This window comes from Mycteria americana, chromosome 2 (assembly GCF_035582795.1).
Source record: "Mycteria americana isolate JAX WOST 10 ecotype Jacksonville Zoo and Gardens chromosome 2, USCA_MyAme_1.0, whole genome shotgun sequence".
Lineage (NCBI taxonomy): Eukaryota > Metazoa > Chordata > Aves > Ciconiiformes > Ciconiidae > Mycteria > Mycteria americana.
The window spans coordinates 111778838-111800683 of record NC_134366.1 but is presented as its reverse complement, the minus strand read 5'-3'; the positions used below and the strand labels follow the sequence as shown (position 1 = coordinate 111800683).

The 21846-nt window shown below is 35.5% G+C and overlaps 1 protein-coding gene across 1 annotated transcript in view; it reads right to left on the bottom strand.

Annotated features, from left to right (window-relative positions):
- NETO1 (neuropilin and tolloid like 1) overlaps positions 1-21846 on the bottom strand; it is a 68214-nt gene that overhangs the window by 29935 nt on the left and 16433 nt on the right. The window contains exon 5 of the mRNA XM_075495672.1: positions 6-47. Within this exon, the coding sequence (XP_075351787.1) occupies positions 6-47 (42 nt within the window). The remainder of the gene's footprint in view (positions 1-5; positions 48-21846) is intronic.

The window sequence follows — 21846 nt, the reverse complement described above, 5'->3', positions numbered from 1 at the left end:
CCAACCTGGCAATGGTTTCAAAACACCAAGGTCCTTAAAATCTGGATCTTAAAAATTGAGAAAGAGAAAATTAGTTTTGTTCAATATCTTGGCTATCATGTCAACGTGCTAAAATTTGACAATGCACTTCAGTGATATAATTATACATATATTTCTTGGAAATGAGAAATGTTCCAAAACTATGGCAACACACTAATTATTAATGCAGAAATTATTGATACTATCATACCAAGTTCTTTCTTTTCTGTTATGAAATCCTTCTTTTCTCTGTCTTTCTCTTTCGGAAGAGTGAGTTCAAAAATATTTCTGCATACACTAGCAAGCAAGAACATCACACAGCTAACCACATGGTATTTTAATACATCAGTCTAATGAAAGAGGATATATTTACAGATCCACTCAGAATCCTTTTGCCTATTTTGCATTTTGCAGCATAACACTCAACTTAACCAGAGAAGTCTAAACTTCATGCTGTGTTTATGAATACTCTGCCATCCCTACTGACAAAGAAGAGACACTTTCTTTGTCAGAAGCATCCATTTGGTCTTCCTGGAATAAGTACCATAAGGATTTACCACGGAATTCATTGTGCTAACAAGGTAGTAAGTCTAATATATGTGCTATTTTCAATCAGATAAACATGATTATATTTGCTGTCTGAGATGCTTTGTATCATGCTTTTATAGCCTGTATAACACATAGATGAAAGGAATTTGGTCTTAGACCTATGCTTCAATAGACAACTATCCATAGACAAATCATTTCACAAAATTTGTCCCAGTTTGAAGATACTGTCCAAAACCAGAAATGTGAAAGAGGCTAAAGTACTTCAAGAGAAGATGATTTCTTAAAAACAGGCTGGTCTTTTCTAGGAGATTTTTATCACTTACACCGCTTTTTTACCTAAAATTAATGTTCTGCACTGTTTTTCTCATTTTCAGGAGGAAAAAAAAAAAACCAAACAAGAGAGAAATCCACTGGCCTTTACTTTTTTTCTGGAAAGCTGATAGGATCTGGTCTTCTGAAATTAATGATAAACACTTCTATACAAACACTCTGCATTAAGCTTCTCCTGAGCCACATACATAGTGCCCAGGCCTCAAAAGGTTTGCACAAGAGGAAAACCAAGGTACAGTTTGAGCCCTGTAGCCTACTCATGGAACTGATTTTATTGTTTCAGGATTGGGTCAGTGTAGAAAAAGCTATAAATAAAATAACGAAGAGAAAGTTTGGAAGTAGGAAATGTATCAAATAAAAAAAAAAACAACCCACCACCAAAAATGCTGTTCCTTTCTAGCCTTAACTGAGTCAGGACAGTAAGAATCATAACCAACTAACATCCTGGAAAAGTCTAGTGCTCTATAAGCAAGATCAGCCATTTTAACCTGAACAGTCAGAATGTGTTGACTTCAAAACCTGGAGCTGTAAAATCACAGTTTAAAACTGTCCCTCTATAACCAGGCTGCTGCTATTCTTCCCAGTTATCTTTTACAGTTGCACAATATAAATCGTGAGTAAATACTCATGAACTTAAGGGACTGCAGATATAACTGAGTAGGCAATTAGCATTAATTGTTAAAAGTTTTATAGATCAGTAGATAGATATGATAACCAACTACACTAAATGTAATTAAATATTTCAGTTAATGTACTCAGATGTTGATATCTAGTGCTGAAAGCAAGATACTTAAAGGAAACCTACTTTGACTACTCCAAACCCTGTCTAGTGTAACCATTATATTTCTTCCATTTGCTGAGTTTGCAAGGATCACTCTGATTTACTGAAAACATTCCACCACATTAGCAAAGTACAGAGGAGGAAAGAAGGCGAAAAAGGTCCTGACAGGATTTCTCCCATACGAAGGAGTTTTCATATAAAGGAGTGCTAGTAGCAAGGCTGAAGTGTAATCTAGACCATGCGATCTGACCCACAAAACAATTCTGAAAGTATGTTCTCATTTGCTGACAGTACAGTAATATTGGTAACAATGCACATAGAAGTGCACAATCTGTTAAAATTCTAGAAATATGGTAGATCTTGCTCAGTTTTGAAAATTAATCTGTTTGCAAGCTTTTAACATCTCAGGAGTGACAGTGAAATAAAATCTATGGCACCTGAGGTGATACACTTCATTAAACATTAATAGCATACCAATATTATTATAATAAAACCAACAATCTGTAAATAAAGTATTATCAGAGATGCTGAAAATTCAACCATGTTTAAGCATATTTACCCAGCAAATGTTTGTTTTTTAAGTAGTCTACCATTAAACAGATTATACTTTAGCAGTTCTTCTGTATGTAATTCAATGAAATTGTTATTATCAGTCTGGCTGGGTCAGAACCCTTTTAATGATATCTAAACACTGACTGGCTAGGTCTTCCGATAGACAGATAGTCCTGATGAAAATCGTGTTCCCATTAGGCAAACCTCCCAAGACAGGAAAATTTTGTTGTGAAAAATAAGATTGATCACCTACAATGAGAGAGAAAAATAGGAGGCAATAGGCCTTGAGGCGAATGTAATACATGTAAATTTTTAATGGGGATCTCCTTAATGGGGAAATGAAGTATGTAAGGAGAAAACCAGGAATTTTTATAAGAAATGTGAAAATGTGTAAAGGTTATATAAATGGAAGACCTTGCATCCAAAAGAAGTTCTGTGGCTCTTTCCTGAAGCATTGAATGTCTCTTTTAAAACCAACCAAACCCAACAAAATAAAGGTTATACAGGAATTTCCCTTGGTGATTTATTACAAGCTACTCCACAAATAATAGATTCCTGCAATGTTTAGTTACTATAAGCTTTCCTTGTAAAGTCTCTGCGAAGCACCAAATTACATTTGAAACTTCTTATGAGATGCGAAAATCTGTGCCAGGTTATTTAGAGTTACTGGCAAAAAAGCAGAATGAGAAACTTAAAGAGTGGCCCAAGGAGAAAATGATGATAATCTGTAATTTCCTTAACCAGTAAAAAAATGTGAATGAGCAGACAATGAGGTGGACTGGAAACTGGCTGACCAACCAGGCCCATGATGGTGGTGATCAGCAGCACAAAGCCTAGTTGAAGGCCATAGCAGTGTGCCCAAGGGGTCAATATAGGGTCTGATCCTGTTTAACATCTTCATTAATGATCTGGATGATGAGGCAGAGTGTACCCTCAGCAAGTTTGCTGATGGCACAAAACTGTGAGGAGTGGCTGATACACCAGAGGGTCATGCTGCCATCCGGAGGGGCCTCAACAGGCTGGAGAAATGGGCTGACAGGAACCTTATGAAGTTCAATAAGGGGAAATGCAAATACCTTCACCTGGGGAGGAATAACCCCAAGCGTCAATATATGCTGCATCCACCCAGCTGGAAAGCAGCTTTGCAGAAAAGGACCTGGGGGTCCTGGTGGACACCAAGTTGAAGATGAGCCAATAGTGTATCCTTGCAGCAAATGAGGCCACCAGTATCCTGGGCTGCATTAGGAGTGCTGCCAACAGGTTGAGGGAGATGATCTTTCACCTCTACCCGGCACTGGTAAGGCCACACCTGGAGTGCTGTGTCCAGTTCTGAGTTTCCCAGTACAAAAGCGATATGGAGCTACTGGAGACAGTCCAGCAAAGGGTCATGAAGCTGATCAAGGGACTGAAGCATCTCTCTCATGAGGAAAGGCTGAGAGAGCTGGGACTGTTCAGCCTGGAGAAGAGAAGGGTCAGAGGTGATCCTATCAATGTGTATAAATACCTGAAGGGAAGGTGCAAAGAGGATGGAGCCAGGCTCATTTCAGTGGTGTCCAGTGACAGGACCAGAGGCAATGGGCACACACTGAAACACAGGAGGCTCTGTCTGAACATCAGGAAACACTTTTCCACTGTGAGGGTGACTGAGCCCTGGCACAGGTTCCCCAGAAAGGTTGTGGAGTCTCCATCCTTGGAGATATTCAAAAGCTGTTTAGACATAGTCCTGGGCAAGCAGCTCTAGGTGACCCCGCTTGAAAAGGGGATTGGACAAGATGACCTCCAGAAGTCCCTTCTAACCCCAGCCATTTTGTGATCCTATGATTCTGTAATAACTAAACACCAGAACTGGCTAATATTGAAATAAGTAGTCGAAAGACAAATCTAAGGTAATAGCAGAGGTTAAACAAATCTCTATTACAATGCAGACTTGTTTTGGTAGAATTTGCTTTGAGTCATGGCAACATACATATCCAACTTGGAGAAATCTGTAATATTTAGGGCTGGTTTCAAATGGATCCACTAGGTCTTCATGGAAGCCTCTAAAGGTTTTAGATGCTGGCTCTGGGATCTGTTCTATACCTGACCCAGGGAAACCATGCTACGTTTCTTTATTTTTAGTTTCACTGTTAATGTGCAACAAGTCTGGCTTTTGTAAGCAGCCGGCAAGCATGGAATTTAAACGCAAAAACAAGAGGACAATTGTAATGAGTTAGGGGACTGATTGCTCAAGAATCTTATGAAATAAAGAAAATTGTAAAGTAAAAAGGGATTGTAGGTTAACTGGATTAACTCTTCAAAAAGTATGTAAATTACTTTCTTTACGAGTAAACTGCAGCATCTTATGTGGTTGCCCAGCTGTGGCATATCCACACAGAAACATATTTACCCCCTATGCATACATGTATGCATGCACTCTCTCACTCTAAGTCACTTGCACAGAGAGTGAAATTGTTTAAAATTCTATTACTTCAGTGATTTCTGTAAGAGACAGGTAGATAGTATCTAATAGAAACAGGGAAAATGCATTAAGTTAAAACTAATTACTAGCAACAAGATAGTCCGCTCGTATTATTACAAGTCTATTTAAAAAGATCAAAATTTGAATAAAAAATCCACAGTTATCAAAACTGTTCAACTTGCCTTCGAAGACAGATTCCACAAGGCTTTTAAAAGTAATTTTAAGTCATTCAGAAAAATTACCATATTTTCTTTCTTACAAATGCACAAATTTGTGAGTAAACCTCTCACATTTTATCCATCAGTTTCTTTAGCTTTTCATATAAAGTTCACTTTGACACTTTCTTACACAGTCGATGTCAAACCTGTTGCTTATACTGATAGAAATAATAGATATCTCACTCTTGGAAGTCAAATGATTTAAGTTAACAGATATTTCAATATCTCTTTCAAAAAATGTAAGATTGAGCTGGTACGTTCCTTAGCATATCTGGACTCAAATATACTTTATTACACAGAATTTTGTGTATCTGAAGTACAATATATACAGTGAAGAATATGAGCGATTACTGTATGGTCAGAAGTCAAGATGAAGGAAATGCATATTGCAAAATCCTGGTGCAGATATGAGACCTCATTGTGATTAAGTTTTGAGGTATTTTGCTTTCTTTTCTTCTATAAATGAGAAATGAAGGAATTATTTGATCAAACTATAAACTACAAAGGGTTGATGTTTGAAACTTAAAGGACTTTTTGCTGTTTGTGAATACAAAAACCTCCTTTTTTAGTGGATATATATACAAAGTAGTCACAATATGTAGAAACCATATTTCCTAATGATAAATAAGGAAACTGTCCATTTTTACTCATTGAACAAACAGCTGTAGATACATCTTTTCATTTTCCTGTCTTTGAATGACTAGAAATAGGCATTCAACTTCTATCTACCAATATTTAACAAATTTTAACACATGCACATGGTTCTCTGTCATAGAACTTATTAGAGACCTGATTCTACATGTAAATGCTTATGGAACAGTAAAGAGAACTGCACTATTCAGCAAACCACCAGTTATTTATTTTCAAGTTTATGAAGTCAGGTTCTTTTTACAATGATTTCTGGGAGCCTAAACCAGTCCTGCCCTCTTGAGGGATGTATTATAATTCTCTGTAAAAGCAGAGCTTGCAGAACTCAGTACAGAACAGCAGGATTATTCTAAGGTATTTTATGTGGTTGCCTCCTAGTATTTGATGATACAGTAAAAATACTGGAAGATGATGACCAAAAGATTTTAAAAGCATAAAAACCTGCTCAAAGAATCACTAAAGCAATTCTAAAATAGAAAAAGATTTCTATAAGTAAACATTTTTTTGTGAGGTGTACAAACAAAGGGGACTTAGCTATTCTGCTGGGGAGAGTAAAGGAAAAGTACTAAGTAAAAAAAATATTGAGTGAAATAGATGTGCAAAAAGACACAAATTACTGTTTTGTTAGCCAAAAATGAAATTTGTTCTGATGAATCTTTTCAGCTCTGTAGCCTTGTTGAAACTTCCATATATGTCTATATCTGTATTAAAGATACCAAAGGATCTTCAAAGAAAGCCTATAGTTTGCTAGACAACCTGAAAAACAGTTATGTAATAATTATAGCTGGCAATAGTATGTGCTGTATTTGCTCTTTGTATTCTATGTTCTTTCTTTTAAGAACAATATTGTGAGCAAGGGCAGATACTTTGGAGGCTACGTATTTATAATCTAAAACAATGCTTCTCAAATTTTTCACTCCTTAGCACAGTCATGAAAGAATTCGAAGGTGGTAAGTGCAAATGTAGAAGTGAATATGATTCTTGCTATCTCACCTTGAAGTTCTACCTGCTATTAGGTCAGCAAGAAGTCATATGAAGACAAATAAGCCAAAAAAGATTTGTACTCTGGAGAAGTTTGAGAAATTCTGTTTTAGAGGATGTAGCTCCATAAGGAGACACTACTTTTTCTTGCTTTTGGTGATCTGACTCACAGTAAAGTACACTAAAGCTACTATTTATCTTAGGAAGAAATTTTAAAAATGAATGCTGCCAGCAGTAGGTGAAGTAAAATCATGTTTCGAAAAATACAGTCAACCTGCTCTAGTTACTTTAACCGGATTCCTTATACTGTTGAAATAACACAAACTGCTGCCCAGAAGTTTGATTTCTAAAATATATATTTTTTTAGTTTTTTCTTTTGTCACATTTACTAATCTCAGCTTATACTCACAACCAAAGTACCTTTGTAATGTAATTAATATATTATACTGATTTACAAACTGCACGGCTATGGTGAGTTCATTAAGATGAGATATACTGCAAGTGCTAGCAATAGCCGGACATTTGTATACCCAAAGTTAAAACTTGTTTATTTAACATCTATTTGGAAATGAAAAGGCTGTATCATCAGAAAAAGAAAATCATGTCTTTGCATAACTTCTTGCTAAGATTGGTCAAACTGATCAGACAAGAAGTGCCTGAATGAACTACACTGGACCACATGATTACAGAGGTTGCACCTAGATTTCTCTTCATGAACACAATGGCAGGCTTGCTTGCCTCCCTTGTCTACTCTGTAAACTGTTTAGAGTAGGTTCTTTCTCCAGTGTAAATTTTGTATGGGTTGGAACCATTTTAGAAGGTAAGAGGACTCATGAGAGCCTGGGTCTCATCCTCAAACCAAGTGTTTGGGGACCTCAAACCAAACCTCAAATAGTCCAAGTGTTTGGACTATTTGATATGTGCACCTAATTCCCAGAAGTGAGAAGTACTTCTTGGAACTGCCCTAGTGAGAAAGGAGAGCAAGAATGGGCAACAATGTCATACTCAGGCTGCTGAGTGGAAAGGGAAGTCTGGGAGCCTTGATGATATGTGTGGAATTATTTGGCAGATCATTTTTATGATGTTTAATATTTACATTAGCAGCTGAGTGCTCCAGTTAGGCATCATATTCCCCTTATGCAGCACACTGTGTGTGGAAACACAGGGAAAATGATCCTATGACGAATATTTCAGGGGCTGCATATACCTTTATCTGCCAGTTGCCCGGAAACATGTGAAACAAGTCTGAATGACCCCAGGAGCCCAATTTATCTGAGCAATGCAGCCTTGCTGCGACAGTGCAGCTGACTTGACCGCCAGGACTGACTATCAGTCAAGGGCAGCACCTTGTATGCATCTCCCCAAGATAATATCCCAGTGGCTTCCTGTGATTGACTAATGGTCTCTGAACTTGACTAGGAAGAAAGATGTGCAACATAAAAGTGCTATGGAGCTTTTCTTGAATGATGTTGAATACTAAGTATGGCCTAGTCATGCAATTTCAGCGCAATACTACTAAGGCTTGGGATTTGTCTCATTGGTTTGTTATAGATGACTCCTAGCCTAGTCCAAGGAAATAACACTTTAAGTTCATGGCAGGAGTACAGGGGAAAATGATCCAGAGGGTTTAGCCACAACTGGTTGCTAGGCATTACTTCTGCAGATTGAATCAATTTATACATGGTTATTGCTTGCTACCATTGAGTACTAAATCTGCATATTCTTTTCAGAGAGGCCATTCATGCTGTATCAGTCCATAGAGTGGATTTCCCAGGACAGAGGGAACTTATGGGAATAACTTGGTGATATAAAGTCACCTTTGTTATTTTATCACAGGAGAAATGCTTTCTCCTAGTTTTACCTCAGAACATTCAACAGAATGAATACATTCACTGCAATGTTCCCAGTTCTTTTGAAGAGCTAAGTCTTTTTCAGCTATTATAGTCAACAGAATATATTACTTGTGCTACTTTAAATACTACTGAATAATCTGTAGTTGACCACACATTGAGACACATTTCTGATACAAACAGAAAGGTCAGCATAGTGTTTACACCTACTAACATTCCCCTGCTGTAGCAGGCCATGCCAGCTATGGCATGTATGTTTTTGGCATCTTTTTGAAGATAACTGCGTCTCACATGAGAAACTCAACTATCCCCTCTAGTTTCCACATGTGAATAGTTCACTGTCCACTTTAACAGGAGATTTCTTGCGATGTCTCCAAGTATTTTTCTCTTACAGCCTAGCAAAGCACCAGGTGGACTTTCACTAAAGTGAATAACCGTGTCAGAGAGCACTGGAAGGGTACTGAGTTGTATTTGTAACAGCAACTGATTGCTTAATCATCTGGCCATATAAGATACCAGAAAGAGATGAACCGGACACAATACTCCAGAAAATATAACCCTTAGAGTGGAAACAAGTGAAATAGCCACAGACAAAGAGCCATTCATTAGTTTACTGTGCAACTGCTAGATTTTTGAAAGTTATTGGATGAATTATGTTGTAGTGCTCTCCTACAACAAAGTCTTTGTATGATTCCAAAAGCCAATGTCACAGGATGTTTTTAAAATGCATTCTATATGCAGAGTAGAAATCTGTTCGTATTTAGGATCAAAGGGAGAATTTTAGGTTTTCATCCCCACTGGAGCCTTCATGCTCTCTTTCTAAAAGAAAAATAAAAATACTAGAACATATCAAAGGAAGAGTGAAATTCATTCGTTAAACCAAATTGTCGACTCTAATTGTAATTATATGTGCCCACCACAGACACTTTCAGTGAGCAAGAAGAGGAACTCTAAAAGCCACATAGTTCAATGAATTGTTGAGGAAGGCATATCAACACCAAGTCCCAGAAACAACTGCGGGAAAAATAAATCTCCTGTCCTGTCCTTTTAGCATCCATAGCAGTACAGTGTTCAGTGACACCAGAGCTTTCCTTCCCATTCTGCTACTTTTAGGATGTTTCCTGCCTAGAAATTGTCCTTTCAGGGAGCACTGAGCTGTTGACCCCAGCAGTTTTCCCAAATGTGCAAAGCCCTCTCTACAGAATGAAAAGACGGGTTTTCATCAGCTTTAGCTACAGGGTATACTGTGGAGCTTCCTTGGAGATATTCTTGCACTTTATTTTGTTTCTTCATCTTTTTAACATCATAGGGTAGCAGTTTTCTCTGAGGAAGAGTTTCAGTATAGTCCAGTTGTCTGAAAGAAGATAACTCTGTGTGTTAAACTGTGAATTCCTACTTAAATTACCCACAAACTATGCATTTTACATTTTATTATACAAGATAACATTCAGATATTTAAGGATATAAATAATATACGGGAAGGGAGCAGTAACCCTTCTACTCTTTCCAGTATTATGATATTCAACTTCTCCTGAAGTTGGGAGGAAAACATTTTGATAAATTTTTGGTTAAGTAAGGCTTTACAGATAGGTTTTTGGCCTTACAGTTCATCTGCTTCCTGGTGGTTACAACTTCATGAGAGTGACATTCTCTTTTGTTCAAATAGATAATTTTTCTCCAATTTCATGCAATTAAAAGTGTCAGAGAACAGTCCAAACCATGATTAATTGCTAATACTGACCTAGCATAGACATAATCTGTTAAAAATGAGACACTAGGTCAGCTGGGACTTTTATTATTTTGATGAGGAAAGCCCTACTGTATGCTTTACTATGTATTTGACTAAACCAAACATAATTCATACCAACCCTAGCCCCAAATGGTTTCCACTTAAATTAATGAATAAAGAAGATTGTTGCTCATCAGTAACAGTAAGACATGTTTTGCTATATGCCCACATGAAAAAAATCAACAGGATGATAAATTCTAAATCAAAGGGTATTGTCTTCAACCTTTTTAACTTTTTCTTTAAACAACAAGATCCTTCTAATGGATCCTCAGTCCTCTTTGAGTATCATTTATGCCACATGCTCTGTGTTCACCAACCAGTTCTCAAATTGGTTTGTCATGAACATCAGCAAACAAATGGGTCTGTGGATAACTGGAGATCTGTAATGTAGCATTTAAATAGAGTTAGATGTCTATCTATAAAAACTCAGTTACTGCTGACTTTTCCTCATCCCAGAAACTCCAGATCCAGCTATCCCTAAAGAGTGATTATATTCAATATAGATTAGTAAATTTTTAATTCTATTATCATAACTTGGGAATTTAGATTAAAAACTTATATTTTCCATAGAATTTAACAGATTTGCAGTTTTTCTCCTCTATTCAAAAGCTACCAGTCTGATTTCCACTGGATTTACTCACAGTTTTAATATTGATTCTAACAGAAGCAGGTTTAGGACCACAATCTGAGTTGAATTTAGCAACTTATTTATTGAGTGCTACACTGATTGACTGGCTCAGCCTCATACAGAGAATGAAAACTGTTTTTTTGCATCACATTCACCATGAAAAAGCCATTGTGATTCATCGAATCACACTTCGGAAACATGGTGTTCATAAGTCCTTACGTCTACTTTATACCGTATCCAATATTACCATTAACTGGCTGAAGAGACTGGGAAAAGAACAGCAAAGTGGGTACTGGTTAAAGATTGTCTAGTTCTTCCATTGATGTGGTAATATTTAGAAGAAATGAGGTATCAGGACAGCTTTCACTTTCAGCAGCAGCAGGTCAAACATGATGGTCAGTCACAGCACTCAGGATTTTTAAGTATGGGTCAGCCACTTATCCAACGAGCAGATAATAATTAAATTTCATTTGACCAGATCAAGCTTTTGACTGCCAAACAGCAGGATTTTTCCTAGCTTTATTTGAAAGAGTCATTTAAAGCTCTAGTGATTTAAAAAAACCCCCATATATAAAAACCTTTCATTTCAAAGTACTTGGTAAATCATTGATGTATATGTATATTGGAATATCACTGATATGCAATATTCTGGAATACAAACAACTATATTAATGCTACAAATTATTCTTGTGGGGAGAGCACATACAATTACAAAGATTCAAATTCCCCAAATCTGATTTTTAAACTACTAAGCCAGTATGCATTTTATTAAAAAAAAAAACCAACCTATAAACTTATTTTATATAATTTCAATATGAACTTTGTAGTTGATAACAGTTAATAACCAACTGTCTAATCCACATAATGAAATCAGTATTAAAGAATGAAATGTTTTTAATAATAATTTTCTGCATTCTCTTTTAAAATTAATTTTCACATAGAGTTGAGAAATGAGCTACAGGAAAGGGAAGAAAGGAAAAAGTCAAGAGAAAACAAGAAGTGGTATCATACAATCTTTTATTAACCCACATACTGCAAACAGCAGATTTGATAACATTGTCTCTTGAGCTTCAACTATCAGATAACATCTGGCAAATGATGTTTGTAAGTCCTGTTACACAACATCTTCTGGCTTCTCGGTGTCATCTATGGGACTGATATGTGACTAGAATAACACATTTCACACTGCCTGCTTCTGTCATGCTAGTACAAATTTCTAATAATGGATGTGTCACAGACATCAGTTTATTTGAATCTGAATTCTCAGAAAATATTTGGCAATTCTGTTCTCATCATCTTACTCATGACTCAAGCAATCTTTCTTAACACAAATTGCTGGATATTAGATGTAGTCTTTTGACATCAAAGTATTCAAATAAACTTTCTGCGTATCTAATGTGTAATAATCTCTGAAGCAATATTTTTAAAATGTTGATCAAAAGTACTTGCTTACTTATTTTCACAATTTTGCAATGAATTTATTCCTTTCAATGGCATTCTCAATTGTTTGGTAGATCTCGTCACCCTAAACATTAAAAAAAATTTTAATCAAAAGTCCATTTTAGACTGTGTAGCACACACCAAAACATTTTGTCTCACTGAAGTTAAATTCTCCTCTACAAATCTATTTGAGGAAACACTAATGTCAGACACTCATTTACCTAGTGAATTGCAGACTATGCTGTGATCATGTAAATAATGTGCATTTGACATAATAGAGAAGGGTCTTCAGAGCAAGAATAATTTGAGGGCACTGGATCTCTCTATTTGAAAAGATATTTGTTCACTTGAATATTTGTGGTATTTATTATGTCATGCATTTTTAATAAGAAACAGAAAATGTCTGTCTTGAGAATTGCTCTCTAAGGGCAGAAGTAATTTTGCTAACAGTAATGGTACCTGATTTGATTATGAATGACTACCATCTTTTTAATGAAAGGTTCTCAGTTAGACTATACAGTCCATACGATTGCAAAGCACTCTTAAATCAGATTGGATATATCATGGCAGACACAAATACAAGACTAAACCCAGCCTGCCTGACTGTGCATCCAACTTCATTGGTATGAATAGAAGTCTCATTCTTAAACCAGAGAATAATTTTGTCTGTTTAGCTGAAATCTTTTCTGTATTGTATGAAGTTGTAGATAATGCTTTTATGCATCAGATTATACTAGTTAAATAAACACTGGACTGCAGCGAAACCACTTTGGGAAAAAAGTTTAAAACTTTACGAAGACAAGAGGGGTTAAGGAATGTTGTAGTCTTCATTCAGTAATTATAAATGCAAGTTTTGAAAGTAGTTTTAAATATTTCCTTATAGTAATAAAATAAAAATATCACACTTTTATTAATATAATGCAATTTATAGCAAACAATCATGTTGTTGGGGTTTTTTTTAGTTAAAGGGGGAAGAAAAGGCAGACAATACAAATATGAAAAATGTAATTGAAAGATAATGAAGTGCCAGGTCCACAAAGAAAATAAACTTAAATTTGAATCTTTCTAAATCCAGTTCTTTTGCTTAAATGATTGTTTATTTCAACAGATGTCTCACCACCTAAATGTCTTTATACTTCATCCTAAATGAATTGAGAAAATAAATGAACAGAGAAGGTAGGTGCTTCTAAATGTCTGCAGATTGCTGAATAAATGAATAAGAAGTAAATAAACTAGTGATAAATAGTCATAGCTGCCAACAAACGACACACAGTATGGAAGACAGACGCCATTCTTTGGAAGATCAGCAGCTAAGCTAGCTCAGGCTCAAGAGATCTGAGTTCCTTCATTATTGGAAAGGTGTGCGACAAAGGCAACTACTCCTCAATCCTGGCTTCTGTTGAGTTCCAAAATCAGCTACAGTAAGGAGATTAGATTTTACAGAAGGAGCAAGATACTAAAGATCATCTTGGCTTTCCCTAGGTATCTCTTGTTTGTGGAGATTTTGTCTGGAAGCTTAACTTCTAATTTTAGAGAAAAGAACACATGATAACACAAAAAATCACAGGCCTCTTTTCCTATCAATAAATAATTGTCCCTTTCAAAAAACTATCCTTAAGTACTGCTCCATTTTTATTTCAAAAAGCCCATTTGGCAATGGATTCACTATCACAAGTTTAACTAGTGGGAATATAGTAAAAATCTACTGGAAACTTTATTTTATGTTTAAAATTTAAAATCCAAGGAGCGGAACCAGTACTCATTGCAAATGGTTGCAGAACTAGTATCACTTCATTTTACAACTTGTAAATCTGATTGACAAACTGAGTTGGACCAAAAAACTTATCTGAATGAATTCAGTTCTAAACATGGTTGAAGAAAATTGTACATTTTTACATACAGAAAATAATTTCATTTCAGATTATTCCAAGCTGATTTTTCAGGGACAAGGATACCTAGAGGAAGAATAGCACAGGAAGACAGACAAATCACTAATCATGATGTTCTAACTCCATCAAAAACTCAACTTACTGTAACAGAATATGAAAACAAGTGAAAACTGGGAGTGAGTGAATAAGTTGAGCCTACTTAAAGCTATATTAGTGTGGTACTGATCAAATAGACAAACACTGATTTGTTATACATCTGCCACATAATTTGTGTAAAGGTAGAAAAGTAATTTTTAATTAATTAAAGGAGTTGAAGAAGTCCTAGTTCAGTTCTCCAAAATAACCAAATATTTCATTTTGACTTAGTTCAATAGATGAAAAGGTAGAGGACAGTATTTAAATGTACTTACCTTTAAGTAAGTACACAAGCTTAGAGATTGCCCAGATTTAGGCACGTACTTAAATGTAGGCTTCCTGAAGTTCTTTGCTAAATTGGGACTAGATTTAGTGTCTTGTCAGTGCAGCATTTGAATATAGTAAGCTTAAGCAACTGTTCTTTGGAATTATCCTTGGGCATATCAGAAAGTAATTTCAGAGATTTTTGATGGATTACAGTATTAAATTATAGTAGCTGTTATTCTTACTTGGCCCAAGGGCCTTAGTGAAATGAACAGGTTTTGTAGAGAAAAACATAAAGACACCTAGCATTTGGACTTGCCACAATAAAAAACATGTGCAAATTGAAAACATCTACACATTGAACATAAATTGAACAAAAATCCCTTATTGGTTTTTCCAAACAAAAGAAAAACATTAGCTGTGCTAGTGGTATTCTGCATGTAAAGATGATTTCAAAGATTTGCAGGAATGAAAATGATGTGACAATTTTTTTTTTATTTCAAAGCTAACTAATAAAACATCTACAAGATACAGTGTAAATTACATTATTTGACATTATAGAAACAGACTACAGGAGGCAAATTCTGAAACTTTAAATAGGGATGTCAGATACTTGTGGCATCCTGTATTGGGTGGCTGAACTTTTTGTCAACCTTACCCCGTTGACCAGAAGAATATGCTACTTATGAGATTTTAAAGGAATATCTCTACATAATGTGAATTAATAATACAAGGAAAAAACCCCTTTAATCTACTCAGTATTCACAAACGTTAAACAACACTCACAATAAGCAGGTGTCTCTTGCATGAACCCATTATTACTATTATATACCTCTTCATTATAGATTTCCATATTTTAAAGTTTAGGGTTTTTTAAGATTGGACTTAAAATATTCAACTTCTTACTTCCTAAATTGGTCGTGATCAGTTTTAGGATAACATACCTGCATTTATTGTATACATAACATCAGTTAACGTTACTGAGATGAGGTTTGTTTATAACTCCTTAGTGTATGTTTAAGGTAAAGGCATATATGACAAAAAGAGCTTGTCAGTAGCTTGAGGTAGGTTATAATTGTACAGAGAGAGAGTGAAAGAAAGAAAGAGAAAAAACAGATAGGAGTAAGTCTGAGTGTTAGGAGGCTTGATTCAAGCTCTTGATTTTCTACCAGGTTTGTGTCTAGCACTACATACATTGGCTAGAATCAACCATACAGATGCCATCTACCTCTCACAGAAATCTTCATATCTCTCTTCCTCACATTGGAAAGGGCTATGCATGATAGTATTTCTCTATCCCCACATGGAAAAGACTATGCATGATAGTATTTCTCTACCCCATGAGAGCAGTATGATATTTGAGATCACATAATAAGAGAGAAAGAGAAGACAGGTAAAAGGCATAGATACTCTAATGGGCCAGCTAAAAGTTTATTTACAAAATAGTTAGGACAAAATTTCTATCAGAGTTGAAGGAAGAACAACATTACTTTTAGACCTGAGCACGAAAGAAGCTCGAATGTGATATCTGAGATGAAAGAACGACATAGTCTGCATTTCTCAACAGACAGTAAACAAATCAACATTGGTCATAGCCATCAATATCACAAAAGTTATATTAAGGTGACAACATACACCTACGAGAACTACAAATACACAAAACAATATTCAATAACATTAACCTCAGTAAGCAAAAGAGACTCTCTGGATTGACCTCTTTACAAAAAATATTAATACTACCCTCAGAAAATGAACCAATGCTAAACAGTTGTGAGTATACACAACAAAGGCTGAGAGAGGATATATTTTATATTTGACATATTTACTAATTTACTAACCATTGCATACTGCAAAAATATTCAATTCTAGAAATGGAAACATGACTGACTTTTCCAAAGACTACAGTGTACAGAATCAGAGCTACTAATTATTGGGCAAGAACTCTTTTTATTAGTTACATGGGAGCTTCCTAACAAGGGTTTGTGTGCACTTCTTTAAGGAGAATTAGCTAGAAGCACTATTCAAAGAGTAAAAAATCTGTTAAGGAAAGCTAAATATGTCAATAAAGATCCTTATTTATTGCTGTTAGAATTGAGAAATACTTCATTAAATGAACAGATGATAACAAAAAAATCAACAATCACAGTTACCTGAACCTATGCAAATATCAAATTAACAAATACGGGTAACTGAAAAGAAGTGATATAAACATGGTTTTGTATCTAACATAAAAGCATCATTTTCTATATGGACAGCTAAAGAATCAGACCACTTGCAACTCTGTGGCTAGGATAAAAAATAGTTTCTCTGCCTAACAGAAGGGGCACAGTCATGCTGATTAGACAAAAGCACTGAGGGGATTGTCAAGATTTATTGGCTATACCCATAACACCTCAGAAACCTGTAGATACAATACATGAAGATGAAAATTCAACGGCTTAAGGAATGGGTAAGTAAAGAAAAAGAATTGCTTCAATGTCAGCAGAATCTCTGCAGACATCCACATCGCCAAGGTCACTAAGAGAAACTATTACAGACAACAGTGTCGCCAGGATGAGGCCACAACACAGTCAGCCAGAAGTGCATCCCAGTAAGAGCTATTTAGAAAATCTGCCAGATAAGGAAGTCAGATGATCTGGAACAACTTTGAAGAGTATTCAAAAACTCCTTACTCATTACATATAAGGCATGAAGTTTCTCATTTTTTCCATGAAGAAATAGGTGTTAAAATGTTTGAATGAGAAATACCAAGTAAGATACTAAACAACAGGTTTTGGAGATGTTATTCTGAATATGCATATTACTAGTGAAAATCCTCATTGTAAATGAGGTGTTTCCAAACACTTGTGGAAGATGACTACCCAGGCTTTCTGTTCAGTACAAATTCCATATTATCTTCCCTGTTCTGCCATTTCCAAGTGTTTCACAAACATTAAAGAGAAATCAAGAATTAATAGGGAAAACAAATGCCCAGGGCTCACTGGTTATTTCCACATTTTGCAAGTGTTTAAAGCAAAGGGTAATCACTCTATATCAGACCTAAGGTTAAGCTAACTCAGTATAGTATTTGCATAAAGCCAAAAGTGTATCCTTAGGAGAAAGAGCATAAGAAAAGGACAATATTTAAGGAAAATCCTCTCCTGCCTCTAGGATTTAGTTTTAATTGTTCTGTAACAAGTAATAATATAAACTATTTTAAGAATTATGACAATGGTGTTGTAAAAACGCAGCTTAATCTAAAAATGTTGTGTTTCTAGTATTATTTTTGAACGCACATCTAAGCTTCCTAAAGGTTCCTCCGAGGTGTTTCCAAAAAGACAGACTTTTTGTCAGAGAAATGTGGTTCCTCTGTAAATAATATTTAGCAATGCAACACCATAATCACCTTTATTGGTGACATCACCTACATATCAAGACAGGTATTTCCTGTGGAGATAGAAAAGAATTATTTGTACCTGTACTGCAGTACAATATCGTAGTAAACCACCTGTAGAAGTCTGTGTTCAGTTTGTTGTGGAATGGATACAGAGAAGAGATTCTTGGAGAAAGAAGGGGTGGTACTGATGGCAGGGGGAACAAAGAGCCTGTGGCATAAAAACACAGTACAAGGATTTGGCTTGTGTAGACAAGCAAACCGACATCTTAAAAAAGAGATGACTGCCATCTCTAAGCTCATGACGCAGTGGCATATAGTCCTGGTGGGAAAAGAGGTTTCAAAGCTAACATGTAATGTTGGTATAAGAAGACAAAGACATAAGGTGGCTATGAATAATTCTAGGTAAGAAATCAGAAGAACAGTCGTAATAATTTGGATCGTGGAACAGGTCTTCCATAAGAATGGCTGAAACAGAAAATACCCAAATAAAATTAACTCTGAAAGTCTTTAAAGATCTATCAATAGAGGGATATGAATTTAAACATTTATGACATTAATTGGAAACTTGCTGCTTGCAGTCCCTGTGTGAGAGACAAGACTACATGACTTGGAAAGCCCCTTCACTCCGATATTCATACACAGCCAATACAAATGCAACTCTAATGTCCCTAGTTAATGCAGCTCTTGGGTTTTTTCTTTCTTCCAGTGTTAGAATACTTAAAACTATATCTTATATTTCTATTGCTCTTACTTTTACAACAAAGCTCAACAGGGTAGGAACGTAAGTGTTCAACTTTTTTCTGTTGGTAATATGATACTCCCAGCACATAGGGATTTCTAAACCAGGAAGTTCTGTAGCTGCCTTTTGGGTACTGTAGAAAGAAAAATGTAAGTATGTGATACCAAGAGGTAATATGGGACCTGAGAATCCCATGAGATCTTTTAGACACTCATTTGTGCCACATAAGGAATTATCTTTCACTTGAAATTTAAAATAAACGTATTATCCCATTACATTCTCACATTTATGGTACTGAAATACTCTGGGCCTAATCCTACAGTTCCTGTAAATTAATGGAATCTATAGAACAGCACAGCACAAATCAAATTCCCTTGAAAAGACAATATTTATGTAGCTGATCATGATTTTCAATGTAACATGCAAATACATCATCCTAGACATTACAGTGAAATTCCTTCTTATTTACAAGACCAGATGCCCTAATACACTGTAAACAGCAATGAAGTACCTGACTGTTGTGCACTTGTATGAACAGAGTAAAAGTTCATAACCCAAGGAAGGTGCTTATAAGAATTTGAAGTGCCAAGGGCTAGAAATCTCAATAAATAAAACAAATTCACACTTCTTTTTTTTTTAAAACATTAGAAGGTTCTGGCTCAAAAGTTCAAACAAAGAGTTATAATGAGTAATTTCTCATAATTTCAAACCAATTCTGATCCCAAAGGAAAAAAATTGACTCATTCAAAGTTGCATGGCTCTGAGATTGTTTATTGTTTCTCAAAAAACTGAACTGGATTACAAGTTGGTTAAAAGTTGTTGTCACTGCTGATGTTAACTTAGAAGCAATCACACCAAGTTCAGAAGAGAACAGCAAAATAAATAAACAAATAAATAAAAGCAAGTGAGCAAGCTCCCACAAGTATTCAGCTGTCCCAGATGCCTGGGAAATACCCCTTCCTTAAATACACACAAGGCAGGACATGGACATTAGATGGCAAAATAATTTGACAATATGTTATCTAAGTTCTTTAGAACCGTGATTGAAGTTAATAAATTCACAATAAATTTTTCATCAATCCTAAAATATGGAAATTTTCCAATCAGGAAGAATTTGGGTTGTTTTTTTTTTTTTCCCCCCGAGATAGATGATGTCATTATTCTATTAGTCTGACATTCTACAGCTACTTGTACCACTGCAATGGGGATGTAAAAGTACTGTTATTCTGATTAGACGGTGTTTTACACTCCATTTTTTGGGACATAAGAGTATAAAGCTTTTTTTCTTTTTCCATTATCAGGCAGTTGAACAGAAAACATTACTGACTGACCTTTATATTAATGAGGCTAAATAAAAACACAGATGGCTTCTACTAAGTGAAGGAACTGAAAGTAATGATGTGCTATCTTAAGCCACTGTCCTGCAAAATCAAGGACCAGGATAAACAGAAATCTGATTATTCTAGCTGAGTAAGAAAGCTCAAATAAACATATCCTCTCTCTGTCTGAATCCTTGTCTACACTAAAAAATTGACTCATTTTAAAGAATGATTGTCAAGAATAAGCCCCCCTGAAGTAATACTTGAATTTTTCTACACAAAACAGCGATTCAACACCATTTTGGAAAATGCTTTTGAGATAGAACTTTTAGGAAAAAAGAGGGTAACAGACTGAGTCCAAGGGCCCAGAGATGTGAAATGAAATTTCAAGCGTAGGCCTTTCAGTGGCCCAAAGAATGATAAAACAAGAGCAAGAAAGAATTATCATGTGACTTGTCTCATGTGTCTTTCCCTAGCCAACCATATTTGCATTCAAAATGAACCAGAGCAACCTGAAAATATTGTAGTCTGATATGTTATTTCTTTTACGCATGAGATTTGCCAAAAAACAACAAAATGTTTGCATACATTTATGAAGGTTTCATAGGTTCAGATAGTTCCATTTATTTAACAATAAAAAATAAAATTAGAGTAGTACATAAAGAGTAAATATGGTTTGTTTTGCTTATAAACTCTCATGTATACAAAATGGCTGAAAACGTACTTTACACCCAAATTGCATCTGGTTATTATTGGTATTCAGCTGTAATAATATAAAAGAAAAAAGGCAATTTCTTTCCTTAACCCAGAGTTTTGACATTTGAAATAGTCTATCCTTATATCATACATACAGCTTCATTCAACCACATCTTGCTTAATCCTATAATTTATAAAATCACAAAAATTAAAACCTAAATTATTCTCTTAAAAAGGAACATTTTTGCAAAATTTGCAGTAGTTTTACCACTTACTGGGTGTGTTTGTGTTGGTTTTGTGTGTAGTTCTGGATTTGTCATTAAAGTTTCTTCTGCTAGATCTCACCTTTTAGAGTGCTGAAAAGTGCTCTGAAAAGACATCTATTTAAATGGACAGAATTTACAGCAAAAGAATTATGTTTGTTTCAAGATGCCTGAAATTCCAACCTGTTGAGAGACTGTTGAAACTCCACTGGACTTTTGCATCTGTGGATGGAGTTCCAACCATTTCAATACCAAGGAGTCAAAGAAATTATTAAACAGAAAAGTTCTAGTAATTGCAAAATATTAGTTTATTCCTTAGGATTGTTCTATAAAATTTCTTTTTTTAGGGCTTAGTCCAAACTAGTTTTAAAATGCCTCAGGTGACAGGGCTCTTTCCATTTGCACAGAGTAACAGATCTTCATTGAAACATTTTTCCTGATACCTTAATTGATCTTTTTTTCAACTTCATCCAGTTAGCTGTTTTTGTACACCCTGGAGACATAGTAAATAATTTCTTTCCCTGCTTCTCCGGGTACCATTCAAATAATAATAAATGGTTGCAGCTTCAATTTAGTCAAATTTACTTACTTAATTTTTTTAAATCTTGCCACACACCCACACATTCAACATCACATTTCTTGTCTTTATCAACAAAGCAGAGCCCCATCAAGATATCAAATGCAAAAGTGGCAACTGAGGAACATTTCAGGGGTGAGTGGAGACCACACAGGTAGGAAACATCAAAGACTGCTGGTACTAAAGAAATAGCTCTGTTGCACTTGTCACTGGGTTGGAGAAAGCCTCCTATGCAGGCTTCAGTTAGGCAGAGTGTGCTGCTTGTGCCCATTGAGATGGATGCAACAAACTGCATCTCCTCTGAGTGTTCAGCTGCTCTACACACCAATAGTTTCCAAATGAGTGT